The sequence below is a fragment of the Mobula hypostoma genome, chromosome 19, assembly GCF_963921235.1.
Source record: "Mobula hypostoma chromosome 19, sMobHyp1.1, whole genome shotgun sequence".
Classification (NCBI taxonomy): domain Eukaryota; kingdom Metazoa; phylum Chordata; class Chondrichthyes; order Myliobatiformes; family Myliobatidae; genus Mobula; species Mobula hypostoma.
Genome location: NC_086115.1, coordinates 53,746,496 through 53,764,671, shown reverse-complemented (window position 1 = coordinate 53,764,671; position 18,176 = coordinate 53,746,496). Strand labels below are relative to the sequence as shown.

At 39.7% G+C, this 18,176-nt stretch overlaps 1 protein-coding gene across 7 annotated transcripts in view; it reads right to left on the bottom strand.

Annotated features, from left to right (window-relative positions):
• Window positions 1–18,176, bottom strand: part of LOC134359051 (arginyl-tRNA--protein transferase 1) — a 183,041-nt gene that overhangs the window by 131,557 nt on the left and 33,308 nt on the right. For 4 of the 7 annotated variants that reach the window (XM_063071915.1, XM_063071916.1, XM_063071919.1 and 1 more), the window contains exons 7-8: window positions 13,817–13,945; window positions 12,211–12,339 (exon numbers count right to left, since the gene is read on the bottom strand). In XM_063071915.1, coding sequence (XP_062927985.1) covers window positions 12,211–12,339; window positions 13,817–13,945 — 258 coding nt within the window. The remainder of the gene's footprint in view (window positions 1–12,210; window positions 12,340–13,816; window positions 13,946–18,176) is intronic. The other 3 variants (XM_063071920.1, XM_063071918.1, XM_063071917.1) reach the window with 2 other exon arrangements.

Sequence of the window (18,176 nt, the reverse complement as noted above, 5' to 3'; positions counted from 1 at the left end):
TGACATACTGTAACACAAGATATTGAAGACACAGTCAATTCCAGATTCTCCATTGTTTACACAGATGTCTTCAGTGACCTTTAACACTGGCCTAGAATCATAATAAAACATGCAAACTAGGTACTAAGATGCACCCCTAAATTTTGATATTTCATATTTAAACACTTCTCTAATTCAGAAAGATCATCAATATTAAGAACAAACAACTACTTCCTATTTTTGGAGAGAGCATGGGTGGGAAGTTAAAAAGAAAAGTGTATTTACTAATTTGATCACAAATACTCAAACAGGATGCATGCAAAAACTCAACTGGTAAATAATTCAAATTCATTAAATTGTTCAGCAAAAAAACCCATTAAAAATCCATTAAGCTTGCACTGCACATAAGCAATAGAATCTTTAAGCAGCTCTACATTAAGTTGTAATATTGCATATTAGGGTAGAGAGACTGCAAACAAGCATTTATGTTTCAATAATTTGTTCATTTACAGCAGAGCTTAAAGGTAAAGCACTGGAAATAGATGACAACATTTTCTACATGCATCATAATCCAAGTATGAATCAATGACAATATTCTAACCCATCTATAAGATGGAGCTCATAGCCAACATTCATGTTGACTGCATTAACCCTAAAGGGAAATTATAGATGCATCTATAGTTTAGTGCCTTAATGCAATGTAGATAAAAAGAAAAATAAATTTTAATAGTAATAATTAGTCCTGCCTTTGTTGAGGAATGAAAATATGATCAATTCAGACTTTTATACACACTTGAAAAATGAATGAAGTAACTAAATATTTCAGTTCCGCAAATTAAAGCTATGAACAGAGCATTGTTGCTTTAATCTAATCTACATCATTCGCAGATTTTGTTCATTATGTCCCAAAATATCAGTATCAAAGATTAAGCAATAGATTCTCAAACAAAGTGAAGAAGAGGAAATCAAATTTATGTATCCATGTTTATACATGCAACACGGAGAGTCCTTGTTCTGTACAACAATCTTAATGAATGCCTATCACGACAGATAATCCTATATTAGATTCTTGACTGGTCAGGGCATGAAGGGATACGGGGATGTGACTGGGACCGAATTATAAGGAGAGATGTCAAATCCTGGGTCTATTTTCCCCAGAATGTAGATAGCTGACTGTTAAGCTTATGGGGAATCCCTTGCCCTCTCTTTTAAATCTTTTACCACTCAACTTAAATCTATGCTCTCCAGTTTTAAGACTCCCCTGTGCTTGAAAAAGTCTCTTTCCATTCACAGTGTCTATGCCCCTTATGATTTAATGTCCTCTTTAAGTTTAGCCCCTCATCATCTGATACACCAACAGCAAAAAAGCCCAGCCTATGCAGTCTCTCCTTACAACTCAATCCATTGCTTTGGAATTTCACTGCATCGTCTGAAATATCCAAATATGTTTTTCTCCAAGGTGAATACAGATGAAAGTTATTTATTTCAGACCATGTCCTCCTCCTCTGGCCCCATACATAGAGTGTAACTTGCTGCACAACAGGCCCCACTCATTTGCTGGTTACACTCTTGTTCTTCATATACTTAAAACACTCACTAATATGCTTATATTATTAACATTTATTGTGCATTCCCTTAATTTTAGCTGCCACTGATAATTCGTGACTTGACTTTGCTCATCTAACTTCTACTTTCAAACTCTCTGCACACTCTCCATATGGTTGAAGGGCTTCCCCAGTCTTCAGTGCTCTTTTCCTGCATGACAGAAACTCCTTCGGCTGGACTCATCTCTATTGACCAAAATGTCTATTTGTGTGAGTTCCATTTGTCTGTGTTTGGCCCATATCCCTCTAAAACAGCGGTCCCCAACCACTGGGCCGCAAAGCATGTGCTACCGGGCCACGAGGAAACGATATGATTTGGCTATATGAGTCAGCTACACCTTTCCTCATTCCCTGTCACGCACTGTTGAGCTTGAACGCACCCGAGGTCATTACCCACGCGTCATCCATGGGAAGGAGATCAGCTCCTCTAGCTTGCAAATGACGGCGGGCTGAAAAGTATGTTTGACACAACATCTCTGCCAGCATTCCGGATCAAAGTCAAGGCTAAATATCCTGAGATAGCCACGAAAGCACTGAAACTGTTGCTTCCATTTCCAACATATCTCTGCAATGAATGCCACGAAAACTAAATTGCGGAATAGACTGGACATATGGAACCCCCTTCGAGTATTGCTGTCTCCCATCACCCCTCGATGGGACCATGTTGTTGCAGGAAAACAAACCCAGGGCTCCCACTGATTCAGCGATATTGGTGCGTTGCAATGATCTTATATGTTCATATGAGGAAAATATGTGCTGTGAGTTTAATATCCAAACGCTACCTAAAATGTTATGACGCTATTGACTTATAAGTGACTCATATAACCATATAACAATTACAGCACAGAAACAGGCCATCTCTGCCCTTCTAATCTGTGCCGAACGCTACTTTCACCTAGTCCCACTGACCTGCACTCAGCCCATAACCCTCCATTCCTTTCCTGCCAATGTACCTATCCAATTTTTCTTTAAATGATAATATCAAACTTGCCTCTATCATTTCTACTGGAAGTTCGTTCAACACTTACTTCAAGTTCCCCTGATAATTGACTTATCACTATATTCATGCGAGGGAAATATGCGCTGTGTGTTTAATATTAAATTTGTTAGATAAACCTTTTTAGAAACAAAATTGAGTGTATTAGCCACTTATCACCTATATTCCAGTCGTGATTAACACCCCCCACCCCGAACAGAATCGCCAAAAAAGATTTGCAGAAAAGAATTGGCACATACACGCATGTACAAGTCACTCATGCGCACTGGTGCCGCGCAAGGCTTCATGGTCATTGTAGTCTTTCTGGGGTAAACACAACGTATTTGACTGCTACTCTTGTCCGTTGGCAACCCTACACCAACCCCCACCCCGGGGTCGGCTGGTCCGCGTTGCAAAAAAGGTTGGGGACCCCTGCTCTGAAACTCTCCTGTCCATGTACTTGACCAAATGTCTCCTCTGTAGCTTGTACCATATACCTTCCACCTGTGTTTGGAAAAAGTTGCTCTTCAGGTCCCTTTGCAATTATGCCCTCCAGTTTTAAACTCCTCTAAACGTCCAGCCCCTTTCCAGTTTAATGACATTCATCCCATAAATGGGTGACTAGAATTGTGCACAATACCTTGTGGGGTCTCACCATTAACATGTAAAGTCCCAACTCCTGTACTCAAAGCCATGATTGATAACGGTACTGCACTTTCAAAGAACTATGTACTTTTACCCCTTGGACTCTCTGTTCTCAAAGACTTGAGGACTCTACTTGTTGCCACAGATACACCTGGCTAGAGTTTTCTGTCAACGTTGTTCATCCTGAACACAGAACAATACAGCACAGGAACAGGCGCTTCTTCCCACAATGAAGCAAATGCCAAACGAAATTAAACCTCTTTGGTCTGCATGTGATTAATATCCCTCCATTTCCTGTCTAAAAGTTTATCATATCCACTTCCACCATAACCCATGGCAGCACATACCAGGCCCCACCACTTTGTTCATAAAACTAAACTATTATTTGCCCCACACACCCCCCTGAAATTCTCTCCCTGTCACCTTAAAGCTATGCCTTCTCGTATTTGACATTTCCACCCTGGGAAAATGATTCTGACTCTATGTATGTGCTGTGTAAGTGTTCTATACATAGACTATACTATGTACATAAGGTGACACTTAGTGATGTGTATGTAGTGGTAGTGTGTGGGTTAACGGGTGGAGGCGTTGACGGCTTGGGGGATGTAACTGTTTCTGAGTCCAGTGGTCCTGGTGTGGATGCTGATAGGAATGGGGCAAACAATCCAAAGGCAATGTGGGTAGATCCTTCATGATATTGTTGGCCATTATACAGCACCTTTATGTATATATACAGTATGTCCTTTATGGCAGGTGTATCAGTGATGTGTTGGGCAGTTTTTACTTCTCATTGTCAAGCTCTCTTATCCACTACAGTGTAGTATCCGTATCGCACAGTGATACAGTATGTTAGGATGTGTTCCATTGCATGTCTGTAGAAGGTTGTGAGTACAGATGTGCATACACAAACACTCTTGAGCCTCCTCACAGAAAGTCGAGGAATTGGTGAGCTTTCTTGACTGTGGAGGATGTGTTCTGGGACCACAAGAGGTTATGTAAGATGTGCACTCCCAGGAGTTTGAAACTGCTCACTTCAGTGTTCCTCTGCACCAACCAGCGAGCAATGAATGTCAATACATTGTTCACTCTCCAAACCCCTCACTGCACCCGTCTGCTGTTTTACAGTGCAGGACAACACCGGGATCCTTCACTATTTCTCTCATTTACAACTTCTCTTCACATAAATAAACTCTGTTAATTCCTCCTACCACTGTACATGCCACTGCATGGGACCCTGGTCCAACCCCACTTGGAGTACTCTGTTCAGTTCTGGTCACCTTACTACAAGAAGGATGTGGAAACTATAGAAAGGGTTCAGAGGAGACTTACAAGGATGTTGCCTGGATTGGGGAGCATGCCTTATGAGAATAGGTTGAATGAACTTGGCCTTTTCTCCTTGGAGCGACGGAGGATGAGAGGTGACATGATAGAGGTGTACAAGATGATGAGAGGCATTGATCGTGTGGATAATCAAAGGCTTTTTCCCAGGGCTGAAATGGCTAGCATGAGAGGACACAGTTTTCAGGTGCTTGGAAGTAGATACAGAGGAGATGTCAGGGGTAGGTTTTTTTTCGCAGAGAGTGGTGAGTGTGTGGAATGGGCTGCCAGTGACAGTGGTGGAGGCGGATACAATAGGGTCTTTTAAGAGACTCCTGGGTAGGTACATGGAGCTCAGAAAAATATAGGGCTATGGGTAACCCTAGGTAATTTCTGAAGTACATGTTCAGCACAGCAATGTGGGCTGAAAGGCCTGTATTGTGCAGTAGGTTTTCTATGTTTCTATCAATCATGGCAATCATATTCACAAAATTCCTACTATTTGTCAAATTCAATTTCTCTTTTGTAAATTAGAATGGTCATGTTCAATCATAATGGTTTGAAATGTCTTGTTTCTAATTGTTAACAATGAATTCCAGAATTTTTCTAATTGGTTGTCCTTTCTGTAAAAGTTGCCTTCCATTTGCTATCTTCCAATTCACAGGGACTCTTGAAAAATGAAGAGAACTGCAGATCTTAGTTAATGCTTTCATACTCAGTAGCATCCATAACAAAGGACATCGCATACAAGTTTCTGTTTTTCTGCTCAGCTTTTGGTCTCACTTGTTGAAAGTGATATTTTTACTGGCAAGAAGTAAAACACTTCTTACTAGTAATAACATCACTTTCATTTCTTCTTCCCCAATAGTCTTGACTAATTTTCTCAATTCAGTAAACAGTTAAGGCTTTAGAAAACAAGAGATCATAAAAAAATGTTGCAGAGTCAAATAGGAACGTTTAATTTGTTTAATATGTGATCAAAATATTAATCATCCAATAATCCATAACAGCCAATGAGGATATCAATGGAACTTTATTGGAGTTTTCCTAAAATGGAATTCAGAAATTCTAACTTGTACATAGAAAGAACAAGCGCATTTTAAAAAAAAGAAAAATCACATTACATTACCATTTTGTCATTATAGAAATAAAAGACAAGAAAAACATTAGAATAATTCACTCTTCTATGGCAAATTGGAAAGATTATTACCCTAACCTTCAAAGCTAAAGTGGAAGACAAAAATTATATTGATTAATATTTGGTGTTACGTACCCCGTAACTGGGTTGCCAAACCAGCAGAAATGGATCACTCAGTTGGAGTCTGGATTACTAGAACTAAGAAAGTTTTATTAAAGAAACAAGCAACACAGTACTCTAATCAAAAGGATAATGAATGCAACAGTTCAGCAATGATAAACATACATGTACACAGAATTCAGATAACAGGATCAATCAAGCTCTATCGTTGTCTAGGGGTAAATGACCAATTTCAAAGTGACGCAAAGTTCAGTTCAATTCGCAGTAATCGCTGCCGTGGGAGATGGACAGAATGGGGGAAGGAGAGAGAGAGCAAAACGAATGAATATTCAAAACGATTTCCACACAGACCTTCACAGTCAGCTTTCGGGCGAGTCCTTTGTGATGTCATCTGAGGTCACCGACCGTGACCCCTCCGTTTCCAGATGCGATCGTTTCTCTGCGGTGAACCCGGCACCCAGGCAAGGGTGGACACACACCAGGTTCCCGCCGATCGTGCCTTTTCACCCTGTGCGTCTATGGCCCGGTACTTCCCACCGACTTGTGAGAGACGCACCGCTTCCAGGGTCTTGTTACCTCGGGTGTCGTGTGTGTGTCCTGCCTTAGCGAACCTGTCCCTTTTTATCCCCCTGCTGGGGTATCGCCTGTCCATCACTTCAAACAGTTCAGGGTTCAAAGGGGGAGCCGCTCTTGCCAGCTCTCCTTCCTTCATTAACATCTCCAAATGCTGCTCCATTGTTTTCCTTATCTCTCTCTCTCCTGAAGACAGGTGGCAGACCAACTACTGATTCCACTGGTGCCAGCCCAGGCCAGCTACATCTTAATCTATGTGTATTCTTGTCACACTTCCCCCCTTTAAGGATTTTTACCGGGGGTAAAAATTACAAACATGAATACATTATTTGATACACAAAAATATACATCTTTATCAGCTATTTGGCTAATACAGCGAGTTGAAGTTGTCAACACCTGACAGACAGTCAGCTATCACATTTTCTGTTCCTTTTATATGTGTTGTTAATAATCCCTTAGACCAGGCTCCAACTTAGCAAACTTCATAGTGGCCAAAAACACTGATGAATTGCGATCAATGTAACCTCTCATTTGGTTTTGTCCCGGACCACAATAACAAGGGTCGTCCCATTCCGACTTAGTTTTCTCTCGCAAGGGCTTAGTAGGAGGGGGAGGGGTAGTGACCGCAGAGTTATTGCAAAACTTCCTACAGTACCCCACCATCTCCAAGAGCCTTCTGAGGGCCCTCTTGTCTGTCGGGGTTGGGATGTCAGAGATAGCCCGCATTTTAGCTTGCATCGCTGCGAGCTGCCCGTGTCACCACAATTCCCAGGTAAGTGACCTTCATGTGGCCGAACTCATTTTTTTCAAGGTTCACTATCAAGCTGGCTTCAGACAGCCGTATTACATTGCCAATACACACCTCTGTGTTCGCCAGCCCTTTTGTCACTGAATTACTCATTCTATATGGATGTTGCTTGCTAGGCAGACCTAGTGTAACAAACACCACCCAATGTCCCAGTTCTTTGCATCGCCTCGGGACAATCAAACACACGTGTGCAAGTCGTTTAATTACTTCTCCTAAAGAGTCGCTTTGTTCGGGGATTAAGGGAGAGATCTTATCAGCAGAGCTGGCCAAAACAACAGCCTTCTCCCATCTGGTCGATACCATACTCATCTTTTCAAAATGGTTTTTTTCTCTTATCAGGGGGACCCTAGCTTCATTGATTTCCACGCTAACACCGACTAGGTTTGTTAGCATATCAAAAGCCTGTGACCGTCTCAGTTCGCGTCGGTCATAATCAATAACATCCTTCCTCCTGGGCAGCCGGTAAACCTCTTTCATGATTCCACCAACTGTTTCCTCCTCCACACGATAGCCTACTAGTGCACTTGTTAATTCTGTGTCAGAGAGAGCTGTCTCTGCCAAAACCATCAGCCCCTCGTCTCGCTCCTGGACCTGCACAAATTCTTTCCTGGCTAATGCTGAGTCTGTCTCAGCTCCCTCACTACCTCTTGTCTCACTACATTCCTTCTTTTCACTTTCTACCCCCTTCTCGTACAAGGCTGGCAGAAACGTCTCAGCTAAATTTACTACCGCAGTCCCGTGATGAACCTGTGAGTCCATGGGCGGGGCCTCAATGCTGGCAGGCTGACCTGTCAATCTCACTGCTTCGAACATGATTCCCCCGGCGAGGTCATTACTGAGCAAGACTTCCATGCCTTTCATCGGTAATTCGGACCTCACCCCGATCGTGACGAGTCCAGAGACCAGGTTGCTTTGTAAGTGTATCTGGTGCAAAGGGACTGCCTCTGTCCCTCCCCAAATACCTTTCACCTTAACCTCCCAGGTCTGGGTCTCTGAGCTAAACTCTAATACACTCTTCAGTATTAGTGACTGACACGCTCCCGTGTCTCTCCAGATCCGCACTGGAACTGGTTTTAACCCCTCCTTCACTGACACCAATCCGGCCGAGATAAACTTTTCGCGCCCTTCCTGAACTTTGGCAGATCTGTCCTTCCCTAGCGGTTCGTTTACCAGCTCGATACAGCCAGTCAAAATCGCCGTTTTTCCTTTTCCCGTCTCCTTCTTTGGGGCAAAGCACCTGGACGCAAAGTGTCCGACTTTCCTGCAATTATAACAGACGACCCCAGGAGACTTCCTACCAGACTGCTCCCGGTCTACCTTATCCTTCTCGTTAGTCCCCGGCTTACTTTCTGACTTTTCGGGCGGACTCTTTCCGCCGTCCTGACTACCCTTCTGGTAGCCTTTACTCGGGGCAAACTTCATTTTATGCGTCAACGCATACTCATCCGCTAACTTAGCAGTTGCGGCTAACGTGGCTGCCTCTTTCTCATCTAGGTAGGGTCTCATACCCTCAGGGACACAACCTTTAAACTGCTCAATCAGGATCAGCTGTAGCAGTCTGTCATAATCCCCCTCTACCCCCTTCGAGGCGCACCAACGCTCACAATATGTCTGCATCTCACGGGCAAACTCTAAATACGTGCGGTCCCACTGCTTCCTCGCATTCCAGAACCTCTGCCGGTATGCCTCCGGGACCAACTCATAAATCCTGAGGATGGCCTCTTTCACCACCTCATACCTCTGGGCATCTTCCGCGGACAAAGCTGAGTAAGCTTCTTGGGCTTTCCCTTTCAGTACACTCTGAAGCAAAACAACCCACTTATCCCTCGGCCAGTCCTGACTTATAGCAACTTTTTTGAAATGGAGAAAGTACTGATCCACGTCGGTATCGTCAAATGAGGGAACCAGCCTAACCTCCTGGGTCGCCCGGAACCCTCCACCTTGGTTCGGCACAGGCCCCTGCTCTGCCCTTATCTTTAACTTCTCCAGCTCGAATTCCCTTTCCCTCTGTTTCTCCTCTCGCTCCAGCTGTTTCTCTCTCTCTCCTGCCTTTCTAACTCTCTCTCTTTCTCCTGCCTTTCTAACTGCTTCTCTTCGTGTTCTAACTGCCGTACCCGGAACTCGTGCTCGAGTCTCAGTTTTTCAAGCTGCACCTGTACCGCGTCTCCGGCAGGTTTTTCAATAGACACCACCTCCAGCTCGCCTTGGGGAAACACACCTTTTGATACATAGTGCTCTACGATAGCTCTGTGTATCTCCTCTCTCCTCATTGTCGACTTCCCCTTAGCAAGATTCAACCGTTTGGCCACAGCTACCAATTCCGTTTTCCTGGCATCCTCTAATGCCTCCAAGGTCGGCGCCTTTATAATTTCTTCAGCCCCCATTTCTGCTGTTTGTCTTTTCTTTCTTTCGGGAATTTTGACCCAATCAATTTACTCCGTCCCAAATTTAGCATTCAAAATCCCGGACAAGCCCCCACTTATGTTACGTACCCCGTAACTGGGTTGCCAAACCAGCAGAAATGGATCACTCAGTTGGAGTCTGGATTACTAGAACTAAGAAAGTTTTATTAAAGAAACAAGCAACACAGTACTCTAATCAAAAGGATAATGAATGCAACAGTTCAGCAATGATAAACATACATGTACACAGAATTCAGATAACAGGATCAATCAAGCTCTATCGTTGTCTAGGGGTAAATGACCAATTTCAAAGTGACGCAAAGTTCAGTTCAATTTAGTTCAGTTCAGTTCACAGTAATCGCTGCCGTGGGAGATGGACAGTGTGGGGGAAGGAGAGAGAGAGCAAAACGAATGAATATTCAAAACGACTTCCACACAGACCTTCACAGTCAGCTTTTGGGCGAGTCCTTTGTGATGTCATCTGAGGTCACCGACCGTGACCCCTCCGTTTCCAGATGCGATCGTTTCTCTGCGGTGAACCCGGCACCCAGGCAAGGGTGGACACACACCAGGCTCCCGCCGATCGTGCCTTTTCACCCTGTGCGTCTATGGCCCGGTACTTCCCACCGACTTGTGAGAGACGCACCGCTTCCAGGGTCTTGTTACCTCGGGTGTCGTGTGTGTGTCCTGCCTTAGCAAACCTGTCCCTTTTTATCCCCCTGCTGCGGTATCGCCTGTCCATCACTTCAAACAGTTCGGGGTTCAAAGGGGGAGCCGCTCTTGCCGGCTCTCCTTCCTTCATTAACATCTCCAAATGCTGCTCCATTGTTTTCCTTATCTCTCTCTCTCCTGAAGACAGGTGGCAGGCCAACTGCTGATTCCACTGGTGCCAGCCCAGGCCAGCTACATCTTAATCTATGTGTATTCTTGTCACATTGGGAACACACACAAAATGCCGGAGGAACTCAGCAGGTCAGGCAGCAGCTATGGAAAAGAGTAAACAGTCAATGTTTTGGGTCAAGCCCTTTCATCAGGACTGGAAAAAACATCGACTGTTTATATTCATTCCCATGGATGTATGTGTGTTGTCTTGAATTTGCAGCATCTACAGAATTTTCTTATGTTTGTGATCAATATGGATTTTTCTTGACAGAATCTTTGGGAAATCCAAAGATTTGGGAAAATAAAATCATAATCCCCTTGCACAATACTGATTTTAGAAAGTGATCGAGGAAGAATGTACTTCTACAGATTGGAATATGTATTTGCTTCCTATAAAATGCTGGATTCATATTCCAGTTAAACCAGAAATCCAAATCAACTTTTATTTACAGTTTAAAACTTCATAATAGTTACATAAAAGTGCATGAACTATAAAACAGGACTACCTGGCCCCTCAAGCTTGCTTCATCATTCAATTTGATCTTGGCTGAACCACCCCTGTACTAGAACCCCACAGCATTCAATGTCCCAAGGTTTCAAAAAATTATCTGCCCCCAGTTTAAATACTTCTAATAAGCTAGCTTCCACAACTCTTGGGGCAGAGAATTCCATATGTTCACCACTTTTTGTGATCAGTAATTCCTACATGCCTCTTTTAAATGATTAGCTACTCGCTTTAAAACTCTGCCCCCCCCACTCATGATTCTCTTATTGCAAAACTATCTTGTTATATCCTGTCCTGACAGAGGGCCTTGCCCTAAAACTTCAACTGTTTATTCCTCTCCTTAGACGCTGCCTCACTCACTGTTCCTCCTGCATTTTGAGTGTATTGCTCAAGATTTGCATCATCTGCAGAATATATCTTGTGTTTCTAACATCTACCCTGAGAGCTTAAAATGTATCATGAAGAAAATAGAAACTCATCCTTTTTCCAGTTTCCAATTGCCCACTTTTCTCAATATGGACAACATACTTATTTTGTCACTTCATGAAAGCAACCTTGTGATAGTACTTAAGATTTACTCTCATAACAAGAATTATTCAGAGATCTGTACAGACTATGAGTAAATATTGTAACATGCTATTTTTTTTCATTTATTTCCTGAGCATGAAAACAGAAATGAATAAAGGGGCAATTCAAAGCACAAGCTTTCAATACCTTTGAGAAGCATGGGCAGGTATGCACCAAATCAGGAATAACTGCATCAGCTATTTATCAAATTTTGATATTAATAAGAGACTCAGCATAAATATAAAACCATATGCTCCAATTGCAAAAATTTCTTTAAATGGCAAATCATACATTGTAAGAAAAAAATCTGTATGTTTTATAATAACACAACTTTCAGCGCAATGTTAGTGAGTAATACCTCTCAGTTAACATGGAGTGTAAGTATATTTAGAGAGCTAAAATGAAAGTCTACAAGAAAGGGATATGACCAAACTAGACATATACATGCCATATATTATTGTCTTTCTTTTGTGGGAATATAGAGCTCTCCATGCCCTAGTCACCAAACCTGTTCATAATTAACATTTTCATAATTAACAAGATTTTTAAAAAATACATGGTTAATGGGGCATCTAGAAATCCAAGGCAACTGAGAGAGCTTTTTTAACAAAACAAATTGCTTTTTTGTGAATTACCAATGAAATAACGGCATTTCTATAAGAACCAGTAAATTAACAAATATAAATATTTTTACCTCTGACACACTACATTCATCAGGTGAATCATGGTGCACAGCCATCTGATACTTGGAGTACAGAGTTGCTGACTGGTTAAAGGATTCAGTGAAAGCTGGATCATCGAAGGAAACTGGCACTAGTTTCACCTTCAGAGCATGAGATCATGTAAATTTTCAAAATAAAAATTGATAACATGTTTATAATAAGACACAAAGTAAACAAAAGTTTACAATTAGGTTTTACCACTGAAGGCAAGAGTAGTGCAGGGTCTCCTCCACATCCAGTTCAAAAGCCTATTTAAATTTATTTATGTGTCAAACTATTCTCAAAAATTTGTAACTAATAAATTAGAATTTTTTTCTCTTTTATATGCCATCTGCTGGCAATAAACAACACATCAACTTGATTTGTAAGTTCTAACTCTGATTCAGTCCACGCTGCTAACGAACACTTATGTTTACACTTACAAACTGGCTCAAAGGTCAAATTGCTAGGTGGATCATTATCATCACTTAACTGTTCTCTTAGACGCCATAGTCTCTGTCCTGTGCACATAACTGCTTGCACAGTAACCTAACCTGAAGAGATCATTGCAAAGTCTACTCTAATTGATTCAAAAACATCAGTATACATTTTATTGTGCAGATTTAGCATTAGTGGAGAGGTTTCTGATTGAAACCCGAAAGGAATCCATAAAAGGAAAATTCCTTTTAAGAATTTTAAACTGGTCTTCTTTTAACACCAGTTCCACAAAGAAAAAAAAATTCCCCTTTTTTAACCTATTAGAATTCAATATGAAAATAGGAATTCCAAACATCACTTCTTAGTTTTTCCCTTTGGCACAAGAAGTAGTTCCCCCTTCTTGGCATCAACCCAGGAGACAGTACAATTCACATGGCTTTAATGCCCTTTCTAAAATAGGGGTGCCCAAGAATGCAGGATATACATTAACTTAATTTGAAAGGAACTCACATCTTTCCAGATATCAAGATAAATGTTTTTGATATACAGATTCTGTGCTCTGGACTCCCATAACAAGGAGATATTGAATAAGAAAACATCTGTCCCTACATGTGTATAGCTTCTGCCCAGTACAAGAGTTTTAGGCTGTCATTTTTCACAACAAAATCGATAGAAATGGATTGCTAAATCTGTACTATAAATGATCATCCAATTATAAAGAAGAGAATGGCATCTCTATTCTTAAGATTGGTTTGATAAAATTACAAAGCCAGTTTATTTTGTTAGTGAATTTCCAAATTTAATTTGCTCATTTCAGAAATTCAAAAATGTTTCAATTTCATAATTCAATCCAACATTTAATTAAATTTTACACATATGCAGAGTGATTGTATTAGGATTAGTCAATTAAGCTATAACTTGATGATTATAATTTATGTACTTACTCTTATCAGGAAGCTATATTATACACATTTACTCTCACTACTTAATGTTTTACTTATTATTCCTTAACCATTAATACATACCCACTAAAATTGGAAAGGGAAAAAAATATTCGGATGAACAAGTATTTTTTTTCTATATGAACCTCATTGGCAATCCCTTCATTAGCTGGGCTGCTTTACCTCTAAGATTTGAGAATTAAGTACTTCTCATTCTAACCTGGTGTTCAGTTGGTTTATCAGGGGGGTCCTGGTGGATGGCCATCTGGTACCGTTTATAGACCTGGTATGACTCTTGGAAAGTTGCTGTGAACTGGGAGTTTGGTGGAGATGACCTCACTAGTCTTACCTTCAGGAGGCAAGAAGAAAATAAAAACAATAAAAGCAAGAATAATAAACAGCTATATTAGTTAATTATCAATGCAAATTTATAGGATTTAAAGCAAACACAGAAAAATTGCAAGAAATTTTCAGAAAAGTTACAAAATGCAACAGCACCATCCAATCAACGCAGCTACAATAATCAATGTAATTAACATTATTAGGTTTTTAGATTACTGTAAAACAAAATCTCTACGCTGTGACCTTGAATAAGTCACTTCTGCATAATGCCATTATCCCAATGCTTTGAGTCAGCATAACATACTAACATGGTTACATTTTGAGACGAAGTTTGAAGTTCAAGCCTTAATGTTCAACAGTAATTATACATTCTAATTTGCTGACTCAGGGTTCACATATCTTACAGATCAGTTAAAGCCACCATCACAAAAGTTGGAAAAATATGAAAATTGATTCTTCCAGCTTAGATAATTTACTCACAGTAATTAATGCTTTACCAAGCTCTTAACCTTCTTAACAAAAACAGGTCAACATAAAACTCTTACTGGTAATTATGGACTAAATTTGCATTTCATGTTTACTTTCTCGTCACTTCTTTCTAAATTAGCAGCAGTCTAAATAAAATAGTTCAATATTAACCCAATTTATTGATCCAATTTCTGCAAGATATATCATAGTTATTGTCCTACCACGATCATACACATCCTACTCTAACCATATAAACATTACTCGTAACTAAAATTATTTTTAATTGCCAAACATATCTCTAGTAATATAAAACTAATAGGTGGAGTTAATAAAAAGGGAATGAAGTAATAAAGTCAGGACAAGAATATTAATATTTCCAACTCAATGATCAGTTTTATTTCTAAATTTTGCAAAATTTCAAGATATAAATGTCAAATGAACTGCGAGTAGTTGCAGACATGCAGTATGTCCGTATTCCACTAGTTTTGGAATTTATTTTACAGTTTCACGTAGCTTTAAGAAAAAATCGGAAAGTGACAAGGATTAATCATTAAAAGTAAACCAATATTTGAGAAGAATTATATATGGAGGAAAGAGCGAATTAAAAATGTAAAATATTGTACCACTTAGTGTCCTCAAAAAGGCTGGTCACGATATAGTAATATTCCTCTTTATCAAAAGGTATAGAGCTTACTACTTTACTAATGGATGGGCTTCAAGCTTGGCTTACAGAATCAACATTTAATTTCATTTCTAAGAAAGTTGGGGGTAGATTTAAAAAAAAACACTTGGCCATATGTTGAAAATAATCCCTATCCTTTGACCAAGGTATTGAAGAGTAGGTCATTGACGAGCAAGTGCTAAAATTTGAGTGGGTGGGTCAGTGCAGCTTAGATTATAAAGTACTATTTTACTTGTGTTGATCTTCTTGCCACCCACTGCAATTTCAAAGAAACTAATGAATACTCTATTGTCTTGACACTAGTTTACTGTATTGTTTAAAATTTACCTTGCTGTATAATGCATGCATCGTAGGATATTCTATTAATTTAAGGTAATATTTTGTTTTATGTGTTGCGTGTGATACATGTTTTGTGGGTGCATTGTGGTCTGGAGGAACAGTGTTGTTTGGTTGTATATATGTACAATTATTTGACAATAAACGTGAACTTGAATCTGTCAACTATGTCCTGGACATCAATCTGTTCAGTAATGTGATTGCTAGGCAAGGACTGGTGATAGACTCTAGACCCCAAAACGAATACCTTGGTTGCAATTCCAACCTCTTGTACTGCTTTTGAGAAGACTTTAATGTGAAAGAGTACCGACTCAACTGAGTACGGTCATAGATGGTAACATCAGGTAGTTTATTTAATGCCATTGATTCCAGACTCAATGCAATCATACGTTAAGGACTCCTGAATCACTTTCTGGTGACTGTGTACCAATGACTTAGTCTTCTCCAGCAATTCTGTCTTTGTGGCATGGCAGAACTTACACAAGAATAGTGATGGAGATGTCGGGGAATAATTGCCCCAGGCTGTTTTTTGACTGATTGAAGAAAACACATTGCCAAGTTAATTTGAAGGAAATTGCAGTATTAATTAGATCTGTCATGCCTCATGTCCAGTGCTTAGTACGATAGAATATGGTCTGCTAGTGTACTTTTTATTCACATCATCACGTTATGCAGTGATGACTCATTTTCCTAGCAGTTCTTATACATCTGCCAGTTGCAAGTTTTTGAGGATTCTTGATAAAGAACCATGGATTACTATTTAAGATTAAAGGGTCCCTCATTTACGAAGGCCAATCGTTTTGGTTCAGAGTCACAGGTCTTTAAAAACTTGCTCTCTCAAAGAACAACGGAAATATATACTAAGATATTTGTTTCTTTAAGGCGGGGAAGATAGATTCTTGTTAAGAAGCTGAAAGAATGACCTTATTAAATGACAGAGCAGCAGGCTCGAAGGGCCGAATGGCATAAATCTGTTCATAATTAATTTGTAATTTCAGTTAAACTGTTCAGGAATGGTCACAACAAAAAACATTCCTTATGAAGAACAAAATCATTCCTTATGAAGAACAAAACAATCAAGTCATTTTTCACCACCAGCCGTTTATAATTGATAGGAATCATGTTTTCGTTTCTCATTCTCTTCACTACAAGACATAAATGAAGCTAATAATAGTTGAAAAAAAAACAGGTAGAGCGATAAAACTGCACATTTTTAATCACTGAGAGGGAACCATCAGTATTTGTCAATTTACACATTGAAACAAATTAGATTATCTAATAATCAAACAAAATCAACTCCTTAAACACCCAAAAAAATCTGAAGAGGTGTGCTTAATCCAGTTGCACTGAGAACTATGTATGTTAAAATGAATTTTGGCAGCATATTGTATATGAACTTGCTAATGTATTGCTGATCACATCAAGCAGCAAGTCAAAAATATATTTTTAGAAAAAGCATGAAACAAACAAAATGCAAGGAAAAATGTGATAAAAGCACAAGCCATTTGTTCTTCCTTAATATTCTTGTCAACCTTTGCTGGCCAAGTTCAATGAAAAAAAATGTTTTAAGCTTAATCATAAAAATTAAAGCATAGAATATTAATGTCATACACGTGTATCTGAATTTCTCAATTTGTGTTTGAAATGTAATTACTGATGCACCTAGGACTATCAAACAGACATTTTCTATTTCCTCTGCAGGTAAACTAACTTATCATAAAGGCTAGTTATCTAAATAGAATAAGAGGGCTGCTACGTTTATGTCCTGTCACCTTATCTTTGGCCACTACTGATTTACTTAATGAAAGCAAGTTATTTATACATGCACTTCCATCAAATTTAAAATATTTTGAACATTCTGGAGCACAACTCATTGAAGAAGCAAAAACATGAAATAATGATTCAGAAAGTTTGCTTTCGAAAGCAACTGAAAAGGAATTAAAAGGATACATGAATACGTTTACTTATTATTTAGAAAGGTTCTGTTTTTTGTCCACAGTCTCCTCTCCTAACATTGATCAATAAATTAGAAATAGGATAGACAACATTTTTCTGCCAATATCCTGATGAAAGGTCTCGGCCCGAAAAGTCAACTGCTAACTCTTCTCTGCCTGGCCTGCTGAGTTCCACTAACATTTTGTGTGTGTGCTTTGGATTTCCAGCATCTGCAGACTTTCCCATGTCTGTCATCTCAAATATCCAGTTGGGATATGAAAGATTTCACAAGATTTGGTGATTATATGGTGTTGATGTTTCAGACATTGGCAATGACATTATATTCTATATCAAAGAAAATTATGTTGTCAGTCGGAAATACACAGACTGAGGAGTATAGAAAGGTAGAAATATCCTTGCATTAAGCCAAGATCAACACTGAAGGATGTGGTGACATCCAGTGGCCAGAACATGGAAATAAAAATACTTTTTTTAAAATACAGGCTTTTATGGCAAAAGACTGAGTGCTCCAAAACTATGTCTCATTTGGAGACATCTTTAGGCAATGCAGATGATTACCAATAAATGTGGGCTTGGGCAAACACTGAAAGCAACAAGCCATCTGCTTGAACATATTGCAAATGGGGAAGTAAAATTGCTGCCATCTCATCTATAAATACTTCAACTGAATGAGTTTTATCTGTGGTGAAAATCAATTTTAAATGTTAAGAGATTTTTGCAAGATTCAGCTAGACTAATTTCGTTTTATGGCTTGAGTGCTAACGATCTTCCAGATTTTTGTGCCATTATCAAGCGT